This window comes from Thunnus maccoyii, chromosome 8, assembly GCF_910596095.1.
Source record: "Thunnus maccoyii chromosome 8, fThuMac1.1, whole genome shotgun sequence".
Taxonomy (NCBI): Eukaryota; Metazoa; Chordata; class Actinopteri; order Scombriformes; family Scombridae; genus Thunnus; species Thunnus maccoyii.
Genome location: NC_056540.1, coordinates 12115624 through 12132310, shown reverse-complemented (window position 1 = coordinate 12132310; position 16687 = coordinate 12115624). Strand labels below are relative to the sequence as shown.

The 16687-nt window shown below is 40.2% G+C and overlaps 2 protein-coding genes across 7 annotated transcripts in view; one reads left to right on the top strand and one right to left on the bottom strand.

Annotated features, from left to right (window-relative positions):
* unc5a (unc-5 netrin receptor A) overlaps nucleotides 1–5777 on the top strand; it is a 143495-nt gene extending 137718 nt beyond the window's left edge. For all 4 annotated transcript variants that reach the window (XM_042419157.1, XM_042419156.1, XM_042419155.1 and 1 more), the window contains one exon: nucleotides 1903–5777. In XM_042419157.1, coding sequence (XP_042275091.1) covers nucleotides 1903–2068 — 166 coding nt within the window. In that variant the 3' untranslated portion in view covers nucleotides 2069–5777. The remainder of the gene's footprint in view (nucleotides 1–1902) is intronic.
* A 342-nt stretch (nucleotides 5778–6119) lies between these two features.
* pdlim7 (PDZ and LIM domain 7) overlaps nucleotides 6120–16687 on the bottom strand; it is a 37661-nt gene continuing 27093 nt past the window's right edge. For all 3 annotated transcript variants that reach the window (XM_042418118.1, XM_042418120.1, XM_042418119.1), the window contains 6 exons: nucleotides 11903–11955; nucleotides 11385–11628; nucleotides 10737–10917; nucleotides 10437–10557; nucleotides 7627–7742; nucleotides 6120–7276 (listed from right to left, as the gene is read on the bottom strand). In XM_042418118.1, the coding sequence (XP_042274052.1) occupies nucleotides 7190–7276; nucleotides 7627–7742; nucleotides 10437–10557; nucleotides 10737–10917; nucleotides 11385–11628; nucleotides 11903–11955 (802 nt within the window). In that variant the 3' untranslated portion in view covers nucleotides 6120–7189. The remainder of the gene's footprint in view (nucleotides 7277–7626; nucleotides 7743–10436; nucleotides 10558–10736; nucleotides 10918–11384; nucleotides 11629–11902; nucleotides 11956–16687) is intronic.

Sequence of the window (16687 nt, the reverse complement as noted above, 5' to 3'; positions counted from 1 at the left end):
TTCTCATTTAGGCCCAAGGAAGGAACAACTGCTCTGTTGTTTGATCTGTCCTTAACATGTTTTTCTGAAAAGGCAGCAGCTCCTTGGCACTCTGTCATGCTGTATTTCTGTGTTTCTTTCTGTGTGTAAAGTGTTCAGACTGAGCGGAACGGGACCAATCAATAAAACTTAAAATGCCAAGAACCTTTTATTTGATCTTTCTCTCCCAAGACTGTGCAAACGGCTGTGTCTGAGCCATACAAGATAAGCTTGTGTTTCACGTAGCGAGGTGAATAAGCAAGGTTGACACATTGGACACTAAGCTCTATCTTTTTTTTATCTGCATAATGACACAGACGTTCCTTCCCAGGTAATTTTTGACCAACACCACTCTTTGTTGTGTGCTCTCGCCACAGAGGGAGGCTTTGTGCGCTTTAAAATTCAATTGACTCATAACAGCAGAGTGACACTGTGTTCTCAGTGCTTGTGGACTGCCAGAGCAGCCACATGTTGCCACAGAATGCTTCACTAGGCAAACAGAAGATACAAGGAACTAATGGACTCTGTCTGACCTTTCTCAAGGTGAAAAGGACTTGGAGGAGTTTCGGGCTTCCTGTCTCACCCCCTCCCATTTCACATAACACTCACACAGCACAGTCTCCCTTTGTGCCAGGGGTTTTTATGCTGTTTTCTCTCTCTTTTTTTAATGTCATGTGTGCTCTACGTAACAGTTAAGGCCCCAGGCATTTGGAGAACAGAAAAAGGCCATTAAATCAAACAAGCATCTTCGGGTACCGCGGGGATCAGGTCCCACTCAACATCAAATATACAGCTGGCTGGGGCCACTGCTTTGTTGTCATTGATTGAGTTTGATCGCAAAGGTTCTGCTCCTAAAATGGAAAAGGTCACTTCCGACTTAACTGTGAAAAGTCCATATAGGATTTACTATATGAGATTTAGGGCCAATTCCGATATCAAATAAAGAAGAATGAGGCTTATACTGTTAAGCTTCAGTACGGCTTCAAATGGAAATTGCCAGAGATTGTGTATTTGATGACAGTTTCAAGAGCTAGACTGTATTCTTCTACCTTTTATCATTTCTTTAGTTAGTGCTCCAACACGGCATAGTGGGATGTAGCAATATAACACTCAATAAAACTTGACATTGACAGAGTTACAAGAAGCAATAGCACAATAAAATACCAACTGAAAAGGTTTTCTTTAGACTGTTAGTGTAGAGAGAAAACAGCTGCGATCACATGCACACTTTTTTCATTCTGACTCACATCATTACGATTGAAGATTTCAGGGAGGGGAGGAGGGGCGGCCATACATTTCTCCGCTCTCTGTTAAGGAGCACCTGAGATTGTCAGTACAATGACAACAGTTGGTCCACCTTAAGTCAGTCCACCTTAGGTGAACCGGTCAGGTTAAGCTAACCCATTGTCCCTAACTTCGAGGCTAACACCCTACTCTTTCATCAGCCGGTGGCAAGCAGGAAATGGGAACTTGGCTTGGGTCTTTAGGAGTTGTAGCATTTAATCACTGACTGAGTGACGTGGGGCAAACATGCACAGAAAGAATATATTTATTCCATCCAGAGAGAAACAATCAGATTAAGCATTTACATGGTTAATATTTTCCTATTGAACTGATTATCAAAGGTTTACAACACCTCGCTCAACCTGATTGAAAATTCCTTCCTATCAGGCCAGTCTCTGTGGTTAAATGAGGCATTTTTATTCCTATTTGGATATATTCCAATTATTAGTGGAATGTTAGGGTCCATGTAAACGCAGCCAATGAGAATGTCCGTTTTGATATGTGCTCATGGATTGATTGAATTAAAATGCCTCATTTCTCTCTCACTTTTTTTTCTCACTGTACTTTTTGTGTTTTCTCCTCTCTCCTCATCCTGCGCAGACACATGAGTTTCTTTGCATCCAAAGCGAGCCCAACCTCTGTGATCCTGGACCTGTGGGAGGCACAACATTTCCACAGCGGCAACATCAACCAGCTGGCCACGGTCATGGCTGACATTGGCAAACAGGAAGCCATGATATTCCTGGTCTCTGATGGCGAGTGCTAACCCAGAAAAGGGGGAGAGACTGGTGCAGAGGAAAGTACAGAACACAACAACACAAAATACACAACAATAACTGCAGCAGGAATAGAAGAGCGAAGCTTCTTCTTCACTTTAGGAGATAGTAAAGGGTTTATGTAGGATTCAGTCTTTATTTCCCGTCGAACAGAATAAAAATCTTAACAGACCAAATGAAGGAAAAGGTAGAGTTTGGGTGTGTGGGAATTGTATTCATGAAAGCAACTTGGTAGAGAAAACACCTTTTAACCAAAAGGTTAAATTAAGGTTAAATTAGTCCACACCCCTGGTTCTACCTAAAAATGAACATTAAAATAACTTCATGCCTTCTACACAAATGGGCCATAATGGCTAATAAGGAGCAATATGCAAAAGTAATTCTATTACTAATGGCCAATATTAAAATTTAATTTTTGAACTTTGATTCAAAAATGATATATTAGATATTAAATGAAAGGGAATGTGACAAAAAGGTGCCAGTCTTTTCAGGTTAAAGAGAAAAGGCGACTTATGCAATTGGCCAGTTTGTTAGATGACATCACTTCAGACACATTTTCAACAAGGTCATCAGGGTCTGAGAACGTCCCCTCCCAAACCCAGTGACACTATATAGATGTACGTCTCACATGCGTCATTATCTGTTGTTTTTTTTTTTTTTATACACACACATACACGCACTCAGACGGCTTGTAGCACATCCTGGACATGCAGGTTTTAAAAATAGATTGTATGTCACGACCCCAAAACCCCGTCTCATCCTGTTTGTGTGTCTTTATAGTCCAGCCGGTATCACTACTGTGAATGTAACATCTTGACATCTTGATTCAGCGAGACGCTTCACAGCTCTCTTGCTTCTAAATCAATATATGTGGGGTTTGGGTTCTTTGAACTTTTTGAGGGAGGAGTGAGTAATATCTTCACTTAAATCATGTTTCAGAAGCCATTTCTATTTAAAGCCTGTGATTTTGGTCCGTCCAGTTTCTTTCACGACTTATATTACCCAATCGTTCATCGTGGTGTGTTTCTGTTTCAAATTCCACCGCTAATGAAGGAGCCATAGGGCCGAAAGGCATTCTAGCTGCATATATGTGAACACTGAATGTCGTCAAAACTAATTTCTTAAATGACATTTCCCCCCCTGATTAAATTCATTCTGTAGCAGATATGTTAAATGTAAAACATGGCCAAAAGGGTTATTATCCGTATGAATAATGTAGACAGAAAATCTGACAAAGAAATCTTCAAAATCTTCACTACTTCATTACTCACTTTGAAAGGGTAGCACTGCAGCTTTGCTTTTATAATTCATAAAGCAATGTTGGTGGGAATGCTGTATTCGCTGTATGGCAAACAGTATTTCCATAATGTCACGCCTCTGCTCACAAAAGCTGCTTTGAAAGGGTTTTTTTTTTTTTTTTCCTTTTTGTTGTTACGAGCCAGGATGGCAAAAATGATCCAGCAGATTCATGCAAGAAACATAAACTGCAACTACACATTTGCTTATTATATTTTTGCATTCATTTACACACATTATTAGTGAATGAGTCTGTCAGGTCAGGCAACGTAAACACAGAGTATCTTTTAAAGTCCACTGGTTCAGCAATTATACTTTTAAAAGATGTGAGCAATCCCAAATTAGCCATAGTTCTCTCTCCTCCTCAGGGTTGCATGTGAAGTTGTCTGTTAAAGTTGTAAAGGGAGCCCTCTTCATTAAATCCCCTCTTACTTAAACAAGCTAGCACAGCCCATCCTACCAGCTCCTGTGGCTCCAACCTTTAAGATTAACTGGAGTCTCTTTTATGATTGTCAGATATTTGGAATGTACATTTATGTTACCTTGTGGTGGGAAAGAAGTGTGTAGTTTCCTTTCTTCTGTTTTCTCTTGGAAGTTGTTTGGGGTTTTTTTTATATGGCATCTCATCACCTGTTAACTCCTTTTAGCTTCTCTTTCATCCCATTAAAACATGCCTCCTCTTCACCGACACTTTTTACAAACACCTGTTCTATTTGATGTAGAGATGCCATGAAATAAAAAAAAAATTAACCCTTTTTTTTTTTTAAATAAAAAAAAAACCTTTAAAGTAACCCTTGAATTAAGCCCCTTTCAGACAAAATGGTGACATCACCTTAAATAAATCTTTTCATGTTGAAATGGATCACCGTCACATGTAATATGTAAATACTTTTTCTATACCAGCCGTGTGCTGTCACTTTGCATACTGTATATCAGCCAAATTGGTAACCAAAGTTTTATGAATATCATTTGAGGCCACCTCATCATCCTCATATTGTGTCATTAACATATTGTTTTACTTGCAGCTAGTATAGAATAAATCAGCGTTACAGTCTCTTCTATTGCTGACTTAAAAGTCCAAATCATGACTTAATCTCATTTCCTCGCTTTTGTCTTTGAGGCAAGTTCATGCTGTTTGTTCGATTTTATTTTATCACTTTGTAAAGAAATGTAAATTATATTTTAATATGAAGCCAAAAAAAGACACTTAACTGGCGCAGCATTTGTCAAGTCTAAACCGTGACGTGTTTGCCTATATACTGTTCTTTGGCGATCTAGCAGTGAAGACTTTTTGCAGTGTTAAGGGTTTAGAGACTGTTTTACAGGAAGTTTCTATACATATTTTGTTCGTCCTTACTCTGCATACGTCTACCTGGTTATTTCTATAACTGTAAGCATTTAAATACAAGGTGGAAATAGTCACTAAAAGCTTAGTGAATCACTACACTGGGAGCGTGCGGAGGCTTAATTGGAGAAAGAGGACATCAGTTCTTGGGACAGTGACAAGCCAGTGTTGACACAGCATGTTTAGATGAGCCATGGCAGTTGTACAGTCAGACTGTGTGTGAAATTTTATCACCCCTGTCATTGTCTTGGATGTGTTGTCTAAGCACATTTCAGTAATGTAATTCACCAGCCGCCAGGATGTTCAGCATCTATCTTCACATCGAACTTGTCCAACAAATCTAACAAATCTGCAATTACTGTGTGTGATGAATACAGTTCCCTTCATGATGGAATCTGGGCCTGATAGTTGTGTGTCAGTAAACTTACATGCTTTGTTCAAGGGTTTTTTAATTTCACCTGTGTTATGGGGAAAAATGTTACATTTCACAGCTGTACTTTTTGTATCACTCATTACTATTCAGTGTCAAGGACGTGTGTGTGTGTGTGTGTGTGTGTGTGTTAGTGTGAGTGAGTGAAAGACCGGGTGCGTGCGAACCTCCCTGTCACTGACTGAACTGTTTTATTTTTGAACTAACGATAGACTTCTGTACTTGTGAATGGTTTTCTATTAAGTTCCTTGATTCAATGTTCCTTGCCTTTCTGCAAGTCAAAAATGCTGTATTTATTACATGCCACAGCGCTTATGCAATTGTATAATCCTTATTTATTGTTTTTTTTTTTCTTTTGTTTGTTTGTTTTTTAACCTTTTGTGTTCCTTATCGTCAATGTAAATTGTTGTCAAAACTTTTGTGGCAATGGAAAAACTTCTGCTAAGGGAGATTTTCTGTACTTTTTGGACAATGATATGGATTTGTGGGTAGAATTTTGGAAATTCGTTTCTAAGTGCTTTCAAGTATTTACTTGGCCTTATGTATATATATCTATCTATGACATTTCAGAAAGGTATGTATAGTAATTCAACCTGAAATTGTTGTAAATAAATTATATATTGTTAAATCAAGGACTGGATCTTTTGCTTGAAATATGTAGTTGTGTGCTTGTTAAATTTTTAGCCATTTAAAAGTGCACTAATTATTTCTGCAACATGTATTACATGTTGGTGGTAGAGTCACTATAGGGCCTCTGGTTCCAGCTGAAAAGCTATTTGTGTGAAACATTTTTAAAAAAAAGACACTTATCAAATACCGACAACACAAAGAGAGCATAAAAATACATGATGAAGTCTATTGTCCTGTTGTTGGGGAGCAGGTGTTAGTGAGAGCAAAGACTGCAAACCAATCAGTCAACAGAAGATCTTACAGATGGGTTCACTTCCAAAAAAAACATTTCAGTCCAGTGTTCTGCCCCAGCACATAGCATTATTTAATCATTTTATTTGAAACTTCCAGCAGCTATAAAAACACTTACAGGCCCATTCTGAAGCAATATAAATACATATCCAACCATGGCTTGAAAGTACTCAAAGGAATAATCACAATATCAGAGTAACATGAGGGACAAATGCATTTCTTTTTTTCTTTAACAAATGTCCAATAATTGAGAATTTCAAAGCTAATTTCCTTCTTTTAGGAGTGTGAAACATTTAAAAACAATAATAGCACTTTTTCATTCGCCCACGTGTGTGACTATTAAAATCGGATCGATTAAGGATAATTACATGACTCGAAATTACAGTTATTAATTGCAGTATGTGCTCTGATTTGCTAGAGCCGACATGATAAGTAAAGCGGTTAGTGCCTCTGTGGAGAGGTGCGGGGGTCCAGTCAAGCAAAAATAGGACACCCCTTTCCTGCTTGACTGGACCCATTACGTTAATAGGCGCTGCAGTAAGAGTCAGTGAGTGGCCCGGGGTCCTGAGTGGGGCCACCACTTCTCCACACTTTAGTGCTGGAGTAGAGGCAGATCATTACTGCAGTGTGTGAGATTATTAGAGGCTCAATGACTCCTCCAACTTGGAAACTACTGACTGGATCTTACTACAAACTGAACAAGGATGAGATTAGTAGAGTCATGAGAATTCTTCATTAGTGACTACAATCTGATCTAAAACTGCAAAATCATCTTTAATGTATCTAAAATGACTTTAAAAGTTGACAAGTTAGTGACGAGACATGAAATAATTCCTTGACTACTTCCAGTTACGCAACACAGCATTTGGTTTTACAGGCAGTAACATTGCAATTGTCCTATCAGCACAGTAAAGTAACAGTATGGTGAAGCTAGCGTTAAGCCTCCAACATAGAAACAAAATGTGTGCAGGAAGGAATAAGGCTGCATTTGACTGAGTTTAACTAGGTGTGTGGTTGGCGAAGAGGAGAGTGTGTACGAGTGTGCCGCAGGGCGGAGTGAGGAAAGAGCGGGGAGAGAGAGACGAAGTGTTCCTTCCTCTGAAGATGAAGCTCGCTCTCTCACACCGGAGCAAAGGCATGGCCTTTGCAGAGGGGCTTATCCTTCTTCGAGTAGAACGTCTTCCCCTCCAGGTTGATTTGGCAGAGCTTTAAAGATGAAAGGAGGCAGACAGACAGAGAGAGACAGACAGATTGGGAAACAGGGGTAGAGAAGATATCAGACCTTAACGTTGCCAATGCGATTTTACACAACTTTCTACTGGCCAGAGCGGGCGCATATTATTTACTTGACTGCATTTTTTTTTTTCCTTCACAGAATGAAAGAGAGATGGAGAAAGTGATAGACTGCAGGTGACAGGTTGAAAGAGACAGACAGAGGGGAAAGCTCAGAGTTCAGAGATGGAGGCAGATTTTTCAGGTGGCATTGTGCTCGGACAGCCAGGAGAGATGGGGCAAAGAGAGCCCCACAGGGAGCCATATCAATCAAAATGACTTACAGCGCAGACGAAGCACGTATCATGCCAGCTGTAGCCCAAGGCCTCCAGAAACCGATCCCCGGCATCAATCTTAAAGTCACAGCCGTGGCATTTGGTGCCAAACATCTTCTCATAGTCTGGAGAGAGAAAGGTGATGAGAGGAGAGGAGAGGTGGTGAGTCCAGAGATCTGGACTTGTGTGAGATAACCATCTGAATTAAATACTAAAAATAAATTCATAAAAAGATTTTATCATCCAAGAGATCAGGTCAGGCACCCTCCATGGCCTCCCCGATCACCTTATGTAAACACCACTTAACCTTTATAGGATGTTCTGGAGCACAGAGTGTGAAATAGGTTTCCACCTCTTTCATCTTTTTTAAAGAACTCCAGGCTTTTCCTCTTGAAGATGAGTAATATCACACCACACACACACACACTTAAGAACTTAGAATGACAGCAATAAAGATGGATGAAGCCGTTTTGAAGCCAAATGTAGGCTCTTCTCCTCGCTGGGCATTTGATACGTCGGTGTCCGCGTTATTTTGTCCACCCACTGCACGTTAGTGCCTTTCTCGGGTGTAAAAGGAGGGATTACGATGAGGAGGAAATTGCTCCAGATACTTAACTGGATTTGCCAGTCTCTTTCATCACGCGGACTCTGGGGAAAGTGTCAGGTTATAATGCTGCTTCTCAAGAGTGAGTGGGTGAGAGCCGCAACAATCCCTGGAAGATGCTGAGGCAGCACAATGTTTATCAGCGCTAAAGGCATTATTCAGAGTATGAGTACTCAGGTTCTGGCTTCGCCCTCTGATAAAGCAGCAATCCACGTCAGGGCCTTAGTAGTGAGCGAGAAGCGCGCCGCCCCGCTAAATCATTTACAGCACAATAGAAGAGCACACACCATTCATAAAAACCAATAGAGAAAATGTATGAAGTAAACTGGAGCTAAATAGATTACAGCAGATGAAAACATCACACTTTGATTGAATGTGGTACGCGCCCAGAGATTCATGATGTAGGCCCATGCCAAACCCCACAGCAATAATACAACAATGGAATGTTTTACAAATAGCTTGATAAAAAATATGAAAATGATTCCTGCGGGGAGACGTGTTTTTTCAAAAGAAACAACTTTATCTCAACATGCACTCTGAAAGACCTCTGAATCACCCGGTGGCTCTGTTTGACTGTTTTTGCTCCACAAGCTTTTGTTATGTAGCCTGCTCTGTCCTTAGATAGAACATCCAAGTAAAGTAAATAAAATATCTGACATCTTTTGTCACACGAGCTCTATCATGAACTTAATACCCAGTGCAGATTTACGATAAATGTGTAAAGCCTGATCCATGGGGGTTGTACATGGGTTGACATTTGTTCTCATCTGGCACTGGAACTAATCAATCTGCACACTGGAGCTTTTTGAGCATGCTTTTTCTTTCCCCCATGTGTCCTATTTTCTGCTAAAGCTTTTAACTACTGTCTGCCTTCAATTCAGGTTTAGACTCAAATTTCTAGTTAAAACTGGGGTTGCTCTGGGTGACATCTCTTATCCTTGGTGGCTCTTGGTGTCCATGCCAACTACCCAGTTTTTTTTCCCCTCAATTCTTCCTTCATAAAGCACATAAATATGATGTTTTCCTTTCTGTTCAGCAGGGGGATTTTTCACCATGGAGATGCCTTCATCTCCTTTATGAAGCCTTGAGAATGTGTAACAGAAAACGCTGTATTATTAAGTATGAATGAGAGAAAGACACGGTCCTTCAGTGAAAACACATTCAAACTAAACATTCAGGGAGGGATTTATTGTACTGAGATGTTGTTTATTTTAATAATGCTCATTAGTGTTACAATGTTCTTATGTTTTTTTACACTAAAATTGGTAAAATTGGACCTGTTTTTACATTTGAAAGCGGTAAAAACATCCTAAATATCATTCATTTAGCCCAAAATTTTATGACCGAGAATATACAAAAATATTACAAAAATAATTAAAAAATTTTATCAGCTACACATACATTGTAAGTAGAGGGTGTTCTGGGTTAAATTTGACTCATATTTACTCAAAAATGTCACATGTTAAATTTTGCATTCTTCACATTCATAATAAAAATTAATAGAAATCATTATGGTTGTTTTAGGTAACATAAGACCATAGTATAATGTGATCGTGAATGATTTTTCTCCATAAACAAATAGCGTAAACCTAAAGAATAATCTTTCTGCTTAACTGAGCTTAACTGAGGGTTAATCACCTGTTTATTAATGACTGATAAGGTATTTATGACTGAAAAATAGATTTGTGGTTCAGAAATTTAGTATAGAGACTAATTATGAGGGGATATTTAGAAGGGTCAGAATATGAACAGTACGTATGGTTAATATTATTATTATCTTTTTTTGTTTTAGAGCAGAAACATGATGAGAGCATTTGACAGAGTCCAGACATCGTAAATCAAAAGGTGGAAAATTAACATATTTATCATGGTAATTTAATTTAAGGAGCAGATCTCACTCCCTGCTTTTCACCACAGAGTTTATCATTTAGGATATCACACACAAAAGCAGCAAATTTGGGTGCAAATAATTTATGTTTTTGTGTCAAAGTTGGAATCAAGTCCATAATACACCACAGTGTTAAATACTCTGTGCCAATCCACCATAGAGGACACGCACCACAGAAACTTTTACTGCACCGATCTTTGTATTCCATCCCAGTAATTTAGCAAAGGAGTGATTTATTTCCTTTAACATTATTTTACTTACTTTTTAAGGTGTCATTTCTACTTTGTCAGGTTTTAAGTACAGTATGTGCCTGCTGCAGTTTCTCACCTCTCTCACAGTAGGGTTCTCCCTCCTCCATGTAAAAGGCTTGGTTCCTGATGGCAGTCTTGCAGGCTGCGCACTTGAAACACTGAACATGGTAGGTCATCTTCAGGGCATGCATGATTTCCTGATAAGGGCAGAAAAGGTTGTAAATGTTTTATTTTCAGCTCAGCTGGTGTTGCTGCAGTACAGCAGAGACTACTACATGTATTTTTGTATAGAAAAAAAAAATCACACTATGAAACAGCAGCCCTATTCCAATGTTTCTGGTTTTGATTGAGCTTGATGGAATAACGCAGCTCCTACCCCAGTGATCTTCTTTTTGCATTTGGCACAGTTGGGTGCATATCGGTTGTCATGGCACTTGGTACAGAAGACAGACCCTCTCTCCTCGAAGAATCCCCCCTCCTCCAGGACCGCCTTACACTGTGCACACGTAAACTCCTCTGGGTGCCATGAACGTCCCAGTGCTACCAGGTACCGACCCCTGGAACGAACACACACACACACACACACACACACACACACACGCACATGCACACACACACAGAGTGAGTGGTTCCACTTCAACATGGAAAACAAGGACAGCTGCAATAGAAACAAATACTTCCAGGAAACATGTTAAAAGTTCTACTGGCAACTTTATACGTCCACTTGAAAAGTTCTTGTTTGCTTGCAACAGTGAGCAGAATAAGAACTAAGGTTACTCTGTGAAATGTGTTAAATGAGATTAAAATTATTTAAAAGTCAGCATAATGCTTGTCTCCAGTGTTAACGAGATGTCTCCAAACTGTGTTAATTATGCTGACTTAATTTGCTGCTGTCATTGTGTATATTAACTGCATCAAATTATGTGTCATCTCTCTGAAAGGAATTTGAAAGGAACAGACAGTTTTATTCAATAAGAACGAATCAATCAAGCTGTCATCGTAGATGGGGGCGGTGCGGTCTCACCTGATGATTTTGTTGCAGGCACCACATACCGGGGTCCTCCCGCTGTCTTCGGGTGCCTGCTGCGCTGCCTGCAGGATGGAGCTGCGGTTCTGCATCGGCGTCGGCTGGACCGGCTGCTGGTGCTGGGTCACGACGGTGCTGGTCTTGTCCGGGCGAAAACGGTCGGCGAAATTAGGGTCAGTGACCCATGGTGGTCGAACGGAAGGAGCTGCGCTGCCTGCTGCTGCAGCTGCAGTCTTGGAGCCTGGGCCAGAGAAACCAACATGGTTTGTTTTGGAATTATAGCATTTAAAAAGAAAAACTTGGCTGTGACTTTGAATAATTTCACAAAGGGAGGAGGGGGGGGGGCACTTTTATGTAATATACATACTCCTTCCAGATGTCTGCTGTGACAGTTGTACGTGTCACATTGTTGCAGCTGATGCTCATGTATTGACACTTAAAAGAATCTATTAGCACAACCTCTACTGGATGCTGCTGGGGGGTTTTTTTACGCTTCAGCAGGAGCAGAAACTCACCATCTGGTTTATCTGCTGCCTGGGCCTTGGCAGGTGAGGGAGTTGGCTCAAGGCTGTGGGGAGAAAATTACTAATTAGAAAAGGTACACACACACCATTCAGTAACCATGGTAACTACTACTCAATGAACGTCATGTTTGGATATAAACAGCCATAGCTGTCTCCATTAAGATGTGCCACAGGTTACCTTCTGAGTGTATGATCATGAGCATCATAATTACTAATATTAAATCAGCATCAACAGGATAGAATAATATTCTCACCTGTCGCAAGATGAGCTGGTTTCATGTGGTAAATTCAGTTTAATTGTAAAGAAAATACACTGTAATAGATGGATTTTAAGGCCATTTTACATGATTATCACACCTTCACGAGACAAAAATCAATCATGTGATATAAAATAATCAATGCTGAACCACAGACACCATGCTGTGCATTCGATGGAGACATTTCACCTCTGCATCAACCTTCTCTAATGAGAGCAATAAGACCCCTGAACATCTTCTTGGATTGATTGACATCACTCACGGGCAAAGTTAGAGAACGGGAAACTCATCAGACGTGTTGTGCTGTCAGATCTGGATGCAGAAGAGTTTCCCTTCAAGCCTGCATGTGCAGAACTGTTGAAATAAAGAGTTGTTTCTACATTTCAAAGTTCTGTTACCCGCAGGAAGCGTCACTATATTCAGAAAATCTTCAAACCATGACTGAGACGGAAAACAACTTCTGAGCCAAGACAGTGAGCTCTGGAGATGTCTTATCTTGGGAAAAAATATAACACCGCCTTAGGCATCTACGTGTTTACATCATCAACTGCGCCATCTACTATACACTAATGAAAGATGATGAAATCATTTCTCATTTGCAAAGAAAAAGAAAATGGGAAATTAATTACCCTACAACAGCCTTGTTCCATAGCATCGCCTTATATAGCATCAGGTTAAGTCTGCCTATCAATTATGCTCCTTTTGTATCCAAACAACTCAAGAACACACAAGAAGTTACAGAGGCAGGAGAAGTTGCAGATTTACAGCTGGGAGCTATCCAGCAAGAAAATGAATAAAAACAGTCTGTTTCCAAACAGCATACTGAATAATAAAGGACATTAAATCCCTTTGCAATAGAAGGAACATGACTTGTAGGGCTGGTGACAGAGAGGAAGTTAAATCCTCCAAAATTAAGGAAGGTAAGACCCCCCCTCCTTCCCCTACCGGGAGACTGTTGGAGGGAAAATGCAGCCAAAAAGAGTGAAGGAAATGGAGAGGAGATAGAAGGATCCCTGGCGGCCGGGTCAACCAAAGGACAGAACAAACCAGTTTCAGCCTGTTTGACACACAGACCCTGGGTCAGCTGCCCTCAACCTTCTGGGATCCAGCCTATCGACTCACAAAACAACATCCTGGTCAATACCTCAGCCCCCAGCTACAATCTCTTGCCGTGCTCCCCTACATGACAACAGGCAAGTGGCACTGACTTCTCCCACACCTCAGAGGTTTGTTTGGCTGCACCTCACTTTGGTAAAGGTTGCAGGTGCAAATTAAAGTACATCCTCTACAGGACTTATTCCCACCTGGGGTGGCCTGGATCATGTTTTCTTGACATTTTCACTGCTTTCAACATCTTCCTCCTCACCTCTGTGCTGCGAGAGGCTCAGTGTGATGCAGGTGCACAATTCCTGCATCACAGACTGTACAGACAGGATTGTTTTTTTTTTTTGCCTTTGACATAAGAGTTTTGGACCTGCTGCAGTGCAGCGCCCCATTAAACATCACCTTGACATTTCCTGTTCACTCTTTACACCTCTGTTTTCAGATCCACCTTGGCTTTTTGGCTTCCTCTCCTGTGGGATGCATCGACCACAGCGATGAGGATGAGCAAAGGAGTTTGTTGGCAGCTCAGCATCAGGCAGACAATAGAGCTGGTTTTGATTTTAGCTGGAGCGAGAAGCCACTAACATATCACCCTCCACAGTAAGGAGGTAAAGGTGATGCAGATCTATAAGTATGTGACAACTGATAAAGTGTCAAACAATAGTACCACATGTCTAAGAGGGCAGAGAGAGAGGCTGCTTTGCTATTGGCTGCTCAGGTCTTCTGATGTATTCCACAAGCTCTTTCTTTCTTTCATTCCTTGTTCCTTATTATTACTATTTAAAAAGGTACATCGCATCAAGACAGCCACAATTGTGCAGATGATGTATATATGCTGATATGTTTTGTGTCATATTCTCAAGTTTTATTTATTCATATTGACTATTTCAAATTCTTTGAAATGTCCCCATTTAATATGGTTTTGACGGTAGATTCCTGCTAACTTGACAAATTTGCCATTAACTGCATCTTGCAGATTCAAATTTTGGAAACATTTCAAAGACCAAATTTCAAGTGGTTTTCAGTCACTATACAGCTACGTGTTTGCAATGACAAAATTAACCAAAATTTCCTGTATGTAATTACAAATACCTTTTCAAATCTAAATTAATTAATGGTTTTAAAATAACTCTCTCTGGTTTCCTGATGATTTCTTCAATCTATGTAAGGCAGAGCAGCTCATTCACTCCCACTGCTCAGTTTTACTGCTGGTTTCAGGTTTCACCTCCCAAGTTTCTGTTTACATGTTTGTATCACAATCTATTGGGCAATATCACCCTGCTACCAGCAACCATCCCACGTTTCTCTCATACCCACCTAAAAAGGTAAAAAGTAAATGTTTTAAAGGTTTCTGAGGAATTTCTAGTTGTTTCGATGATGATTTTTCCTATAATTTTAACTGGGTTAACACAAAATACCTACCCATCAAAACATGAGTACTGATTAAACTTGTTTTTCTGTCCAAACCGTTTCATTTAGTCTCATGTGTAATCTGCCGTTAGATCTGTTCTCTCTAACCACTTCCTGTACTACAGCAAATTATCACCTAAACTCTAAAATGTGATGATGTTGGTCTTTTTTATACTTTAAATTCATTTTTGTGGGGTTTTAAATACTCTTACATATTTTTATTTCAGTTGAGAGCTTTCCTCACCAAGCACATCTACACTTAATTAATGTGTATTACTTCATGTGTATATGCTCATTTGTTGTTTTTATGCCTGACTGCACAAAAAAGTAAATCTTGAACCCTGATCTTTGAGAAGGCGTCCCATTTATTCAAGACTGTAAAAATACTGAGGGAAACCCTGCTTCTATATAATCGTTATTGTTCAGTACAGCAGGCAGATGTGCTGATTGTTGTTACTCAACTGGAGGAGGACAAGAAATAAGAGTTGGATGAAAAGAGATGCATCATTTTAAGCTTAAATACTGAATAAACATGAAAGAAAGAAACACAGAAGAAAGGACAGAGAAGCGAGAGTTGCCTTTTTTCAGATGTTTTATATTTTTGATGACAGCAGAAAAAAAAAAAAAGTACAGATTTATCTTCCCTTTCTTTCTTAATGGTTGGAGAAGCAAACAAGATGAGGGGATCAAAATGAAAACTCTAAAAAGGATGAAGAACTTGATAAATGGAAACAGCAGAGAGAGAGAGAGAGAGAGAGAGAGAGTGAGTGAGAGAGAGACAGACAGAGAGATCAAAGGAGGGTCTGAACTACACAATCAAAGAAGAATAACGAACAGAAAGGCGCTTCCCACTGCTGACACCCCCCTTCCCACCTTCCCACCAGTTTACTCCAAGTAACGCAGTGTGAAATGGAAAATAGGGCTACAGACACAGTGGTCCACAGTGTTGTCAACAATCATCAAGTCAGAAATTCAGAGGGAGATCTTACACTTAGGCTCAGTATGCAAGGTTCCACTTCAGGCTTTGTCATCTAGGCTATGTTACTTCTATTTTTTGGTTTGCTTTTCTTTCTTTTCTTTTTTTTCCCCAAACTTCTTTTTCACCCCATCTGTATTCGAAAGGTGAATTTGTTAACTGCCATTGGACGGTCGGCCATCTTCGTCGTCTTTGTCACGTAGTCGTTGCGGTGTGGCTATCGCTAGCAGGCTCTGGCTGGGCTCTGCGTCTCGTGGCATCTAGGATGTCGCTCAGGATTTGATATTGAGGGCGCGAGCAGACCTGTCGTGGTGCCAATCCCTCAGACGGGCATAGCGGGGACTCTGAATCTCAGTGAGGAACTTTTCCCTGACCGCAAGCAACGGAGATATGAGACAGAGATAGGCAGGGAGGAAATAGATTGCAGGGGAGAGAATAAATAAAAAGAGCAGACAGTGGGGTAAAGTGCACAAAGAGGTAGGGAAAAAAAAAGTAGCAAGGAATAAAACAGAATAAGGATATGACAGGTGTGGAATGCAAAAATGTATGAGAAATCAGAAAATGATGCCATGAGGCAGATGCGTGTACTAATAATATTAAGTATTAGCAAATAACACCACACATGCCAGTGTTTGAAGCAGAAAAAATGAAAATTATTACACTAAGTTACATTATTTTGTTTTAACTAATTGCCAAACTGAAGCTTCCACACATGAGTACGCAAACACTATGTCACTTGCAGGCTGTTCAAAATCAACCACACTCAGTCTTTACCTGGACCTCTTCATGGTTTCATCATCTGGGTCCTGCACTGAGAGATCCAGGAGAGACACACACACACACACACACACACACACATCAGAATGCCTCACAGATTTACATGATGAAGCTGACACACACCGACTGTCAGCCTCTAACAGTCAAATCATCAAAAAGCTGATCACATACTACCACAAATATTGAGTTTACCGCACAGCCTCTGCTGTGATGATCAACATTTAAATGTGCGGACCATTTGTCAGACTGGTT